Source organism: Carassius gibelio, chromosome B3 (genome assembly GCF_023724105.1).
Source record: "Carassius gibelio isolate Cgi1373 ecotype wild population from Czech Republic chromosome B3, carGib1.2-hapl.c, whole genome shotgun sequence".
Classification (NCBI taxonomy): Eukaryota; Metazoa; Chordata; class Actinopteri; order Cypriniformes; family Cyprinidae; genus Carassius; species Carassius gibelio.
This window is the reverse complement of record NC_068398.1, coordinates 17934544-17946866: the sequence shown is the minus strand read 5'-3', so window position 1 is coordinate 17946866 and position 12323 is coordinate 17934544. Positions and strand designations below refer to the sequence as shown.

The 12323-nt window shown below is 43.1% G+C and overlaps 1 protein-coding gene and 2 gene segments (V, D, J or C); 1 reads left to right on the top strand and 2 right to left on the bottom strand.

Annotated features, from left to right (window-relative positions):
* Positions 1–626: 626 nt before the first annotated feature.
* On the top strand, positions 627–1633 carry si:dkey-204f11.3 (uncharacterized protein LOC100034401 homolog). The gene is made up of 2 exons (XM_052551882.1): positions 627–1144; positions 1311–1633. Exons 1-2 carry the CDS (start codon positions 815–817, stop codon positions 1488–1490), a joined length of 510 nt encoding a protein of 169 aa, XP_052407842.1. The 5' UTR covers positions 627–814; the 3' UTR covers positions 1491–1633.
* A 6804-nt stretch (positions 1634–8437) lies between these two features.
* Positions 8438–8983, bottom strand: LOC127952956 (Ig heavy chain V region 5A-like). The segment is given in 2 exon segments: positions 8438–8805; positions 8890–8983. Coding segments are annotated over 2 exon segments (402 nt in total).
* Positions 8984–10487: 1504 nt separating this feature from the next.
* Positions 10488–11048, bottom strand: LOC127952983 (Ig heavy chain V region 5A-like). The segment is given in 2 exon segments: positions 10488–10827; positions 10919–11048. Coding segments are annotated over 2 exon segments (351 nt in total).
* Between the last annotated feature and the right edge of the window lie 1275 nt (positions 11049–12323).

Genomic DNA, 12323 nt, shown 5'->3' with positions numbered 1-12323 from the left:
GTTATAACCCAAGAAACACTAGGAGTTTAAAAAATAAATATTACAAACTTACTGTCAGGTCTGGCTGAGTGTCTGTGTTTCTGGAAGAGAAAATGAACATTTTAAATCTGCTTCAGTATGTCACTTCTATCATACAACCATCCAACACGTTATACAGCAGCCTGTCATACCCAGTGAACACAACTCAGAAAAGGTGATTTTAATGGCCAGAAAACATTTTACATATTAGAATGGCAGTAATAATTTCCATAAGTCATCATTTAAAAAGGTGTTGTATAACAAATGTCTGTATGAGCCCTTAAAGAGAGCATAAGAGTAAATTCAGTCATCATTTACTCACCATTACATCCTTATAAAACTATATGTATGTATGTAACATGGATGCATTTTCTCAGTTGTTTTTGTCCATATAATAAAAAGTCAGTATATCCCCCCCAAAAAAAACAAACTTTTTAACAATATATTATTTTGTTCACATTTAATACCTGTATGACTTTCTCTATTATAATAAATCAGTTTAAGTAAAGATTAATGTTCATATAAACAACATGTTATGTCTGAAAACTATGAAAATATACCCAAATCTTCAAACATTATTTGAGTTTTGTTATAAAACACCTCACAGGTTTTGTTGTAGACCACGGCTGTGGGTTTTCTGCTTATTGGCCCTAATGTAGGTTTCCTGCTCTTTGGGCTTTGTGTAAGTCATGTATAAAAATACACAGGAAGTGTTTATCAGATTGTATGAGCCATATGTGGTACCATCCACCTGTCACTAAACCTGAGGAACAATTCTGTTCATTAAAGTCGGGCAATGGAAGATTTTCAAATTGAAATTCCAGAATTTGAAGTTCCAGAAGGGGATTTTTGTGATGTGGAGATGGAAATGGATTATGAATTAGAAATGGAGGATGATAATGTGGAGGTCAAAGAAGATGAAGACTCTGAGACTAAAAGACGATCTCGACCAAAAGCTGCAAATCCAAAACACCAAATCCAGCAAAATCGCCAAATGCAGCATAAACACCAAGGTCCTCGCAGAGTCCAAGTAAAAGTGAAAGACTACTTACGCTGTTCAGTGTTCACCATCACCTTCTGCAACTGCCTGTTTCTGGGAACAGCTGCATTGAAATGCTCCCTAAAGGTAATTAAATTTGTTACAATAAATAATACATTATAAGCAATGGCTCAGGTCAAACCTGATTCAGAAACTGACTTTTAGACTCAGAGAGCTATATATTTGCCCTATATTCTGATCAAATGGTAATTAGATAATAGGAAAATATTCTTTTGTGTTTTTACATTCACAGGCAATGAATATGAAGTATAGGAGAGATGTCAAAGGAGCAAAGAAATTCGGCCGCTGTGCTCTTGCTGCCAATATTTGTGCCATCATTACAACCATCATCACCATAATTGTTGTTGCTGTTGTCACTGCAAATGTTAAGAATGGATCTGGTAATAATAACCATATATGTTATGTCATTTAAATTTTCAGATTCAGTCATTACAATGAAACATCAATAGCAAAACTTGCAGCTCTGGCTTTATGAATGACTATATGATGCAATCTACATTTGTCTTCATTAGTTTTGCATAAAATGTATTATTTTCTTGTCATTGTGTGCTGCTTATTATTAAACATTGTATTCTTCTGTTAAAATGTGTCTTATCATTGAATGTTTGTTCAAACCCTTTGATGATATGCTACAGAATGAGCTTTTGTGTTGAACCAGTGCTAGATTTCAGATCAGCAGCACATCCTATAAAAAAGGGACCTTATGTGTGCATTATATTGTATGTACACACATAAACAAAGCTTATATAGTTTCCATGCATTTAAAGATTCATTACACTTGAATTAGAGTGTTTGTGAAATTAATAGGAATCTTGATTGTGAACAGACTGTCTCATTAAGTTTTGAAAAGTTTAAAACAAATATTTTGACTGAGTTGCTGTGTTTCTGTGATTGTGTGTCACTGTGTAGTGGACAACTTCTAGTGTTCGACTGCAACCTACTGACACAGAAGAGAACTGCAGTTTTACAGTAAAAGTGTGTCTAGACCAGTTTTTGAATCATTTTGCCACAAACATTAGTTTCAGATACATCATGCTTTTCATCTCTGGTGATTTCAAGGCTCTTGTCTGTCTCTCTGTCTCACACACTTTATTAACTCACAGTTTAAGTTGAACAATATTAGTAATGCGGGTATATTCTTCATCTTGTGAATGTTTATGACTCTACAGCTTAATTCAGTTCAGCAGGATATTAATACTTGCAGCCTGTCATAGACTCTTTTGAATATGCATAATGAGGAAATGATGAAAGATTACTGAGATTATCTTTTACACTTACACAGAGGATACCCAGAATCCAGCGCTTATTAATATCTATTACATTGATCTGATCTTTCGATGTTTGATTAGTATAAAATATTTAAAGCTACAGTCTTTATTTAGTTTTATTCACTCCAAGCCTAATATAAACTATAATGTTTGTGATATTAACTTTATGTCGTGAACTGCAGTTTTACACCACAAGTTTATTTGTACAACACTGTGCTTGTCTTGCACAGACATACACAGCTGAGTCCTCTTCTGTCAGTCAGACAGTTTGAGATACACCATGTTCCTCTTCAGGAACTCGAGCTGCGTCGAGAACGATTGGGGAACGCGTCCAGCGTGACGTCTCTGAATAATATGTATAATCAGTCCAAAGGAAGGGCGAGACGTCATAGGCGGGTGACGTCAGAGACCAGGAAGCATAAAAGCAGGAGAGGCACAGCCGGCCCCAGCCTTGTGTCTTCAGCAAGCGCTCTGTGTGTGTGTCAGCCACTATTTGTTTGTGAGTCTTATTTAGTGTCGTTTGTCCACTGATAAACTCCATTGTCAAAGCTTCAATCAAGAGAAGTTTTGGGCGAGAGCAGGCAGCGCTCAGGCTGTGTGTTTTTCCCTGCCAAAAAAAAAAGGGTAGGGACACACGCAGCTCGTGTGTTGATTGCTTGAGAGTGAAGCGCGCAGTGTCAGCTCTCGAGGGAGTTGACGGCTGCGATGCGAGCCTTTGCTTCACTCTCAGAAGGCTCTCTTTGAGGAGAGAGCTTTCACTGGCGTTTCTCGCGGTGTCAGTCCCGTTTTCGCCGAGGCAAAACGGTGGTTGTGCTCGCGGGACTCGCTTTCGGCTCTGCTGGAAGGAATGTAAGACGGGCAAGTCCCTATCTTCTTTCTTAGCCACCAGATCCGGCGCCCGCTCTCGGTGGTCGGAAGCCCGCGTTTGCGGTACTTTCTCCCCGATGAGAGGGCGCGACGGCGCTGCCTGTCTTTCTCTGAGGAGATTGATGTGGATAGGCGTCGATGAGCTCGCCAGTCAAACAAGCACCAGTCACACAAGCACCAGTTACACAAGCATGTTATGCCTAATATTAACATAAGCAGCATTAATAAAGAGTGGAGCTCGCGCAGTCAGCTCTCAGGGGGCTGACTGTGCTTTTTCTCACTGTAAAGCGCTCCGCTCTCGCCGGGCACGCTCTGAGGAGTGTGTCCGTGCATGCGATCCTGAGGTCGCTGGTGCTGAGGCACGGCGGCGACCGCAATAGCAGGAATCGCACATGATCTGGCGAACGGGTTGGAGACGGTTCGTCCTATCTCCGCCCGTGTTCACTAGATTTAGAGCTCGTGCTCGAGGCCTGGAAACCAGCGCTGCGGTTCTTTCGCCCTCTGAGACAGCTCGCTGCTGCTGCTGCATGCTCTCTCGCCGGGCACGCTCTCAGGAGTGTGTCCGTGCATGCGATCTTGCGGTCGCAGTCTCGCTGTTGCTGAGGCACGGCGGTGACCGCGATAGCAGGAATCGCACATGATCTGGCGAACGGGTTGGAGACGGCTCGTCCTATCTCCACCCGTGTTCAGGATCTAGAGCTCATTCTCGAGGCTTGGAAACTTGCGCTGCAGTTTCTTCACCCTCTGAGACAGCTCGCTGCAGCATCCATATTTCTCTGAGGAGATTTATGTTATTTGTGTGACTGAGTAGCATAAAATAATATATATATATAAAAAAGACATGAGCGCTGCCGAGGCAACGCGTGTATTACATGGTTTCATTTTTATGTGATTTTTTCTACACCAGATCGCGTTGACTAGTCTGGTTGCTGACTACATTTAATTCTAAGGAATAAAATGACATATTTATCTGACTATGTGAAATTAGATGTACAGGGGCTCTAGGGATGTGATTTCTTTTGTGAGAACACGTGTGTACCGCTCTTCCTCTGAGGAGGTTGAGGCGGTCAGGGGCTGCTGGGCGGAGCAGTCCCAAAGTGTTCCAGCCCCACGTGCCGGGGGTGTCACTTTTGTACTCCGCAGACGCTAGAGTCAAAGTGGCGCTCCCAGGCCGAAGGCTTCTAGTGGAAAGCAGTTCTACGGACTGTTGTTTTCGCTGGATAGCCTTCATCATAACGTCCTGACGCCTAGGACGTTTTGAGGGCCAGCTCCCTCTGGGGAAGAGTGGTGTACACCGCATTTCACGGTGCCCGTCTCTCCTCAGTGCCCTCAGGAGATCATTCTGCCAACCCTGCCGTTGTTCCAGGGCGCAGCGATCTCCGGCGAGCGCTTCTCTCAGTTACCGCCCGGAAACGTAGCGGTGCTGAGAGGCTCGCTACCTCTACGGAGGTCTCTAGAGCAGCTAGTACGGTCATCCCCTGCCGGTCCACCGCTTCAAGGCACCGAGCTAGTGACTCTAGGCGCACCAGAGGCCAGTCTCGCGAGACTGGTTCCCTTAGGAGGTCACATGGCGGTGTGGGAGCCCCTGCCAAGTGTACTTCACGGGGTCCTGCCCCGAGCAGGCTCTGGTCTAGTCTTCCTGACAGACGATATGGGTCTGAGGACCGTCGTTTTTAGGAGACTTCAGTTATGATAGTCCTGATGCTGCGGCTCAAGACCTCGGAGGGCAGGCCCCTCTGGGGAAGAGCGGTGTACACCGCATTACACGGTGCCCGTCTCTCCTCAGTGCCCTCAGGAGATCGATCTGCCAACCCTGCCGGTGTTCCAGGGCACAGCGGTCTCCAGCGAGCGCTTCTCTCAGTTACCGCCCGGAAACGTAGCGGTGCTAAGAGGCTCGCGACCTCCTGGGAGGTTTCCAGAGCAGCTAGTTCGGCCGTCTCCTGCCGGTGCGCCACTTCAGGGCACCGAGCTTATTGCTCTGATGCAACCAGAGATCAGTCTTGAGAGGCTGATTCCCTTAGTAGACTATATTGCAGTGTGAAAACTACTGCCAAATGTGTCTCAGTGGGTCCTGCACACTGTAGTGAGAGGCCACAGAATCCAGTTCTGGTGGGCCCCAAGCAGGCTCTGGTAATGGAACAGAAGTAGACTCTCTCTGAGGATGGAGACCATCGAGGTGGTCCCTCCTTGGGTTGCAGAGTCCGGGTCCTACAGCCGGTCCTTCACTGCTCCGAGGAAGGATGAGGTGTTGTGTCCTTTTCTAGATCTGTGCTTTGAACCTCTAAGTCAGGGGACTGAAGTTTAGCACACCTGCACAGGCCAAGTCCGAGGACTCGTGTGTCACGATCTATCAAAAGATGCACTTATCTCCATCCTTCTTCATCGGAAGTTCCTGAGGTTTGCTTTTGGGGGCAAAAGCCTACCAATAAGGATCTTCCACTGGCCTTGCACTCTCACCCCACACTTTCACGACTCAACCACATTGACGATTGGTTGATATCAGCTCAATTTGAGCAGATGACGGGTCGGCACCGAGGTGTCGTTCTCGCTCACATGAAAGAGCTGGGGTTAAGACTTTCACGCCAAGGAAAGTGTGCTTTCTCCAGTTCAGAGAACCACTTATCTGGGCATGGTGTGGGATTCGACCACGATGCAGGCACGTATGTCACCTGCTCGGATCGAGTCGATCCTCACTGCAGTCGCGAGAGTGTGAGAAGGCCGGTCACTCACTGTCAAGCAGTCACAGAGATTGCTGGGTCTGATGGCAGCTGCGTCCAACGTGAATACTATTGGCCTGCTGTACATGAGACCCCTACAGTGGTGGCTCAAGACCAAGGGGTTCTCCCTGAGGGGAAACCAACTTCGCATGCTAAAGGTCACGCGGCGCTGCCTACGTGCCTTGGAAATGTGGAGGAATCCTTGGTTCTTGTCCCAGGGCCTGGTGCTGGGAGCTCCTTGTCGCCGCGTGATGCTAGCGACGGATGCGTCCCTCACCCGCTGGGGTGTGGTCATGAGTGGCCACCCTGCCCGTGGTCTGTGGAGTGGTCGCCATCTGACATGGCACATCAACTGCCTGGAGATGCTGGCCGTGCTTCGTGCACTTCGTTAATTTCTCCCAGACCTAAAAGGTCACCATGTGTTGGTGCGCACCGACAACACAGTGGTGGTCTCTTACATCAACCACCAAGGAGGTCTGCACTCACCCCGTTTATACAACTAGCGTACCAGATCCTTGTGTGGGCCCAGGACGAATTCCTCTTGCTCAGAGCAGTTCACATTCCTGGGCATCTTAATATGGGAGCAGACATCCTGTTGAGCAGGGGCCGAGGCCTGGGGAATGGCGGCTTCACACTGAGGTGATGAAGCAGAGTTGGAAATGTTGGCCAGACTCGGGTGGATCTGTTTGCGACTCGAGAGACATCGCACTGTCCCCTCTGGCTTCCTCTGACTCATCCAGCTCCACTGGGCCTGGACGCCATGGTACACGACATGGCCGAGGCTTCATCTGTGTATTTTCCCCCGATTGCTCTGCTCTCGGGAGTTCTGGAGAGAGTGTGCCGGGACGGAGTCCGGCTGCTGTTAGTAGCCCCATTCTGGACGGGCCGGGTATGGTTCCTGGGCCTGATTTCTCTTTTTGATGGCACTCCATGGGAGGTTCCCGTCAGGAGAGATCTCCTCTCGCAGGCGGAGGGTGCGCCCCCGCATGGAGCTTAGAGGCTGTAGGTGTTGTCTCTGAGGAGGCACAACTCTTAGCTTCCGGTCTCTCAACCGAGGTTGTAAGACCGTTCTCCAATCCAGAGCTCCCTCAATGAGGAAACTGTATGCCTTGAAGTGGAAGCTTTTCACTTCTTGGTGCGGAGATCGCCAGCTCGACCCAGTTAACTGCCCGGATGGTACAGTGCTGGAGTTCCTGCAGGCTCTCCGCAGGGTTGACCCACTCCACCTTGAAGGTCTACGTGGCGGCCATGGTGGCCTACCACGCCCCTCTCGGTGGCCAGTCAGTGAGCAGAAACCCTCTGGTTACATGTTTCCTCCATGGTGTGCTGAGGCTGAGGCCTCCGGCCAGTAGAAGCTTATGCTAAGCGGTGATCAGGATGCTGTCCTAAGCCTCGAGTCCTCTGATCTCCCCTCTCCTGGGGGTCAAGGCTCACTCCACTAGAAGTGTGGCGGCCTCCAAGGCCTTCCTAGCAGGTGTCTCTATGCGTGACATCTGCGAGGCTGCGGGGTGGTCCACGCCCTTGACCTTCGTAAGATTTTACGGTCTAGATTTACGAGCCGCTCCAGGCCCCTCTGTTCTCTCGTCCTAGCTGTGCAGTTTCCCACACTGGCAGAGATTTGTAAGTCTGGCGGCGTGGGCATTCTCGTTCCCCAATCGTTCTCGACGCAGCTCGAGTTCCTGAAGAGGAACGTCTAAGGTTACGTATGTAACCCTGGTTCCTCGAAGGAACGAGACGCTGCGTCGCAGTGCCACACTTCCGGCATCTCTGGCTGGCGCTTGCTTCATCCTTTGAGGCTGGGGCCGGCTGTGCCTCTCCTGCTTTTATGCTACCTGGTCTCTGACGTCACCCGCCTATGACGTCTCGCCCTTCCTTTGGACTGATTATACATATTATTCAGAGACGTCACGCTGGACGCGTTCCCCAATCGTTCTCGACGCAGCGTCTCGTTCCTTCGAGGAACCAGGGTTACATACGTAACCTTAGACGTTTTCTTTAACTGTCTCTAATTTCTATTCATCCTTTAAAACTTTTGGCATAGTCTTGTCCTTGTCCGCTACTCCAAATACAGCCCATCCACACCAGTGCTTTTCCAGGTTGCAGGTTCCAGTAGATTTTGTGGTACAACTTAAACTTTAATCAGATTTGATTTAAATGATTTGCTCCTTCATCAAATTAACTAATAACATTCTAACTATTAAACTACAAACTACTCTTTACTATGACAATACCAACATTTATAACTAGCTAGCATTATTATAAAAGAGATTCATTTTAATTTTTTCATTTAATAATATCTAGACTGTGTGAAAGATTTTTAAACCATTAAAATAGACTTCACTATCTGAAATAATGAAAAATAAATATATTGTATTACTTTATTACTTAACAATATTGTACAGTTTTTATAAAGAAAGTACACTAATTTGGGGGTAATTTGGAGTATTTAAACTGCATCTGAACTGAATCAGTAATTAGTATTAGTGAGGATAGCATAAAGCTGTTTATTTGTGTGCCGAGTGTTAGAGTGGTTTTTGAACAAGACAGTAGCTGCTCTGTGTCACTGTGAGTCTGGCGCAGTAATACACAGATGTGTCCTCAGTCTGCATATTCTGTCCTTGAAGAGTCACTGTGTTGCTGGAAGAATCTCTGGAGACTTGAAATCTACTTTTCAGTTTATCACTGTAATATGTGTTACCATCACCACATATCATCCCAACCCATTCCAGAGCTTTTCCTGCAGGCTGCCGAATGAAGCCAGTGCAGTAGCTGCTGTCAGACACTGTATATCCAGAGAGTTTACAGGACAGTGTCAAAACCTGACCAGGACTTAAGACCAAAGAATCAGTCTGGGTCAGTTCAACACAGTGGACACCTGAGGGGGAAAATATGGTCAGTATTATGTATAACCTTGAGTGTTTTAATATGAAGTATCTCTAAAGAAGCTGTAAAGACTTACGAGAAACAGCTGCCAGCAGCAGCAACAACCAGAGAGATGAAGAGATCATGGTTTGAGACGAATGAGAACAAGCTGCTTCTCTTCATCTTACAACTCAAATAAATAGGAGGAGGGACTATATTTGCATACAATACTGCATATGCAACCCAGTAAATGAGTATCTACATTTTTTTTTTCTTTCAGAAGACAGCATCGAACTCTGTGACATTAACAATATAACACATTTAAATCAACTTGATATTTGTTTTTTCTTATATATTCACTTAAGGTCATTCATATGTATCAGCAATCATGACATTTAAATAGCTTATATTCAAGGTAAATATTGGTAAATATTGGCCAGTATATCATCCTCTAGGATAAGATGTCTTTGGTCTGTTATTTGGCTCAGAGTTGTCTTGTGCTGCAGCGCCATCTGCTGTTACTGTTGTTATTATTTTATTATATTTAATCTCATTTTCCTCCCTGGCCTGTTTTTGTACAGCTCAGAGCTCTTCACATCATTGTGTGTCTCGCACAGTAATATACAGCTGTATCTTCTGTTGTCAGACCAGAGAGTTTCAGGTACACCATGCTGTTTGAATTGTCTCTAGTAATCTCTATTCGTCCCTCTACACTTTTAGCATACACTGTTTTACTGGCGTCATACCAGATAACCCCCATCCAGATGAATGTTTGTCCTGCTGACTGTCTGATCCAGTGCATGCCGTACTGTCCAAAATCAAATCCAGATCCTTTACACGAGAGATTCAGAGTTTCTCCAGGCTTTTTGGTGACAGGACTTGATGGGATGGACTCCAAGCTCTGGCCGTTAACACCTAAAACAAAAATATATAATGGCCTGTCAGCATTATCATATATACAGTACATCTATTAATCTATTAATGAAATCTGAAGCCAGAATTAAATATTATTACACAGACAAACAGACTGTCTATACATACTAGTAAAACATATCAGGAGAAAAAATAAGAATGAAATGTCTGCCATTTCAAATGATGCAGGAAGGTTAACTGCTACAATCTCATTGAACACTGCTGGTAGAAATACTGTCTGTAATATCATTTACATTTAATTGGAGCTTTAATAATAAAAAAATTAGCCACTGTTAGTGAGAACACTATTGAATATTAAATTACCATAATATTTTGTCATTTAATTTCCATTATCTTTTTTTTTCCATTATCTTTTTTTTACATTATATCTATATATTTTTTCAAACATACTTGAATACGAATGCTCACAAGTTCTATATTTTTTTACATTTTAACAATTTCCGTAGTTCTGGGACTTTCTCAAATCTGTGAATTACTGTTCTCTGAACTCCTCAGTAAATGTCATGCACTTTTTAATGTTCATTCAGTAGATCCAAATATTATTGTGATGCTTATGAAGTAATCAAGGCTACAGTTAAATAACAATATGTCCTATAAATCATATCTTCCACATATTGTAAATAGCTAGCAAATAGCAAGGGAGAAGTACTGCAAAAACAATTATGATTGTTGAGTTTTATTGGTTTCTTTATTTAGGTTAAATTTATTTTTAGTGATTAGACTTTGGAAAATTGTCAGAAAGACTTAATTTGTGATATGACAATGTTTGTGTACAGGGAGTCTGTTGGAGTCTGTCACTGTGTTTCTTTGGCACAATAATACACAGCTGTGTCTTCAGCTCGCATATTCTTTCCTTGAAGTGTTATTGTGTTACTGGAAGTGTCTCTGCTGATACTGAACTTGCTTTTCAGAGAATCCTTGTAGGCTGTGCTTCCATCACTCCAGATGATTCCAATCCACTCCAGAGCTTTTCCTGCAGGTTGACGAATCCAGCCTGTGTCATAGCTTGTAACTGAATATGAGACTTTACAGTTGATAGTGAGAGTGGCATCAGGACGGACAGACAGAGACTCAGGCTGAGTGAGTTCATTTGAATCAATACCTGTATCAAATCAAATAATACCTGTTAATAAGAGATCATGATCTTTTGATCAACAAAATGATATATCACACAGAAAACAGACTAAACTTACAGGATATGACTGCCAGAAGCAGCACTAAAGATGAAGAGATCATGGTTTGTTTCTCAGCACAGTTTGACTGAACTGAAGTGATTCTTCACTCCCTCTAGTGATCAGATGAATGTGTAAACTGACTCATGCCTGCTGTTTAAATATGCAACAGGAGATTTAAATAATCATACAGAGCTTATGAACTTCACATGCATCACATTGTCCTTGACATTATTTAAAAAGCTTTCAGTTTTGAATTTATTGAGGTCATTATTTTCATTATTTTATTAGAGTCAATGAACAGAAATGTAAACAGTTTGCAGACATTGTGACTGTAAGTAATAAAAAAATGTAAACACAAGCTAAACACAAAAAAAATAAAAATGTATTGCTTATATTAAAACATATAGGGCGTTTAATTCAGAAATGTGGACTAGCTGTAAAAAAGTATACTTTTTTCTATTTTATTTTACTTTGGTTAAAATGTATTTTATTTCAAGTAGGGCTGTCAAAATTAATGCCATAATAATGAGTTTAACACAAAATCATTTTAATGCACTAATTTTATTTATGCACGATTGACGCAGCTCACATGTTCTGTTTAGGCCTACAGTAGTTTATTTTTATTTTTTAATTCTCAGAAATAGAAGTAACTGTAAATGTTATTGCATGTTACTGATAGTTTAATCAGGCATTTGTCCATTTCTGGGCACAGTAAGGCACCTGGAGGCCACATGAAGCGTCTCTAAAGAAGTATGAAGACTTCAGCTGAGAAACAGCTGGCAGCAGCTGCAACAACCAGAGAGATGAAGAGATCATGGTTTGAGACGAATGAGAACAAGCTGCTTTTTGTAGAGAAATATTTAGCATGCTATTCAGCATATTTCAGTATTATACATCTGAATGGTTTTGTTAAGTCTGTAAATTTACTTTGACAATGTAACTCCCAGTGAACATGCACTCTACAAACTGCTGGGTTGAAAACAACCCAATTTGGGTTATTTTGACAACCCATCGCTGGGTCAAAAAGGGATGAACCCAACCAGTTGGGTTATAGTATTATGTTTAGCCCAGCATGCTGGGTTGCTTTTTTATTGTTTAAAATTACTACATTGCCAGGCTAAAATTAATCCAAATTGAGCTATAGGTGTTAAACCTACAAATCTTGCTCATTTTAAAATCACTTTTACACACAAATAATAACTATAAAAAGGTAAATATTTATTAAAAACGAGAAAACAGTCAAAAAGTAAAATGCATCTCAGAAAAAATGCAGAAAAGTATGGCATTAACAGCTACAGAGTTCACAAATAAAGCATTGAACATTTGTTGAATATAACTTTTAAGATCAAATTTGACTTTTATTGGTAAATTTTATATATTGTATAAAAATATACAAAATCACTATTATACAATGAATGTACAA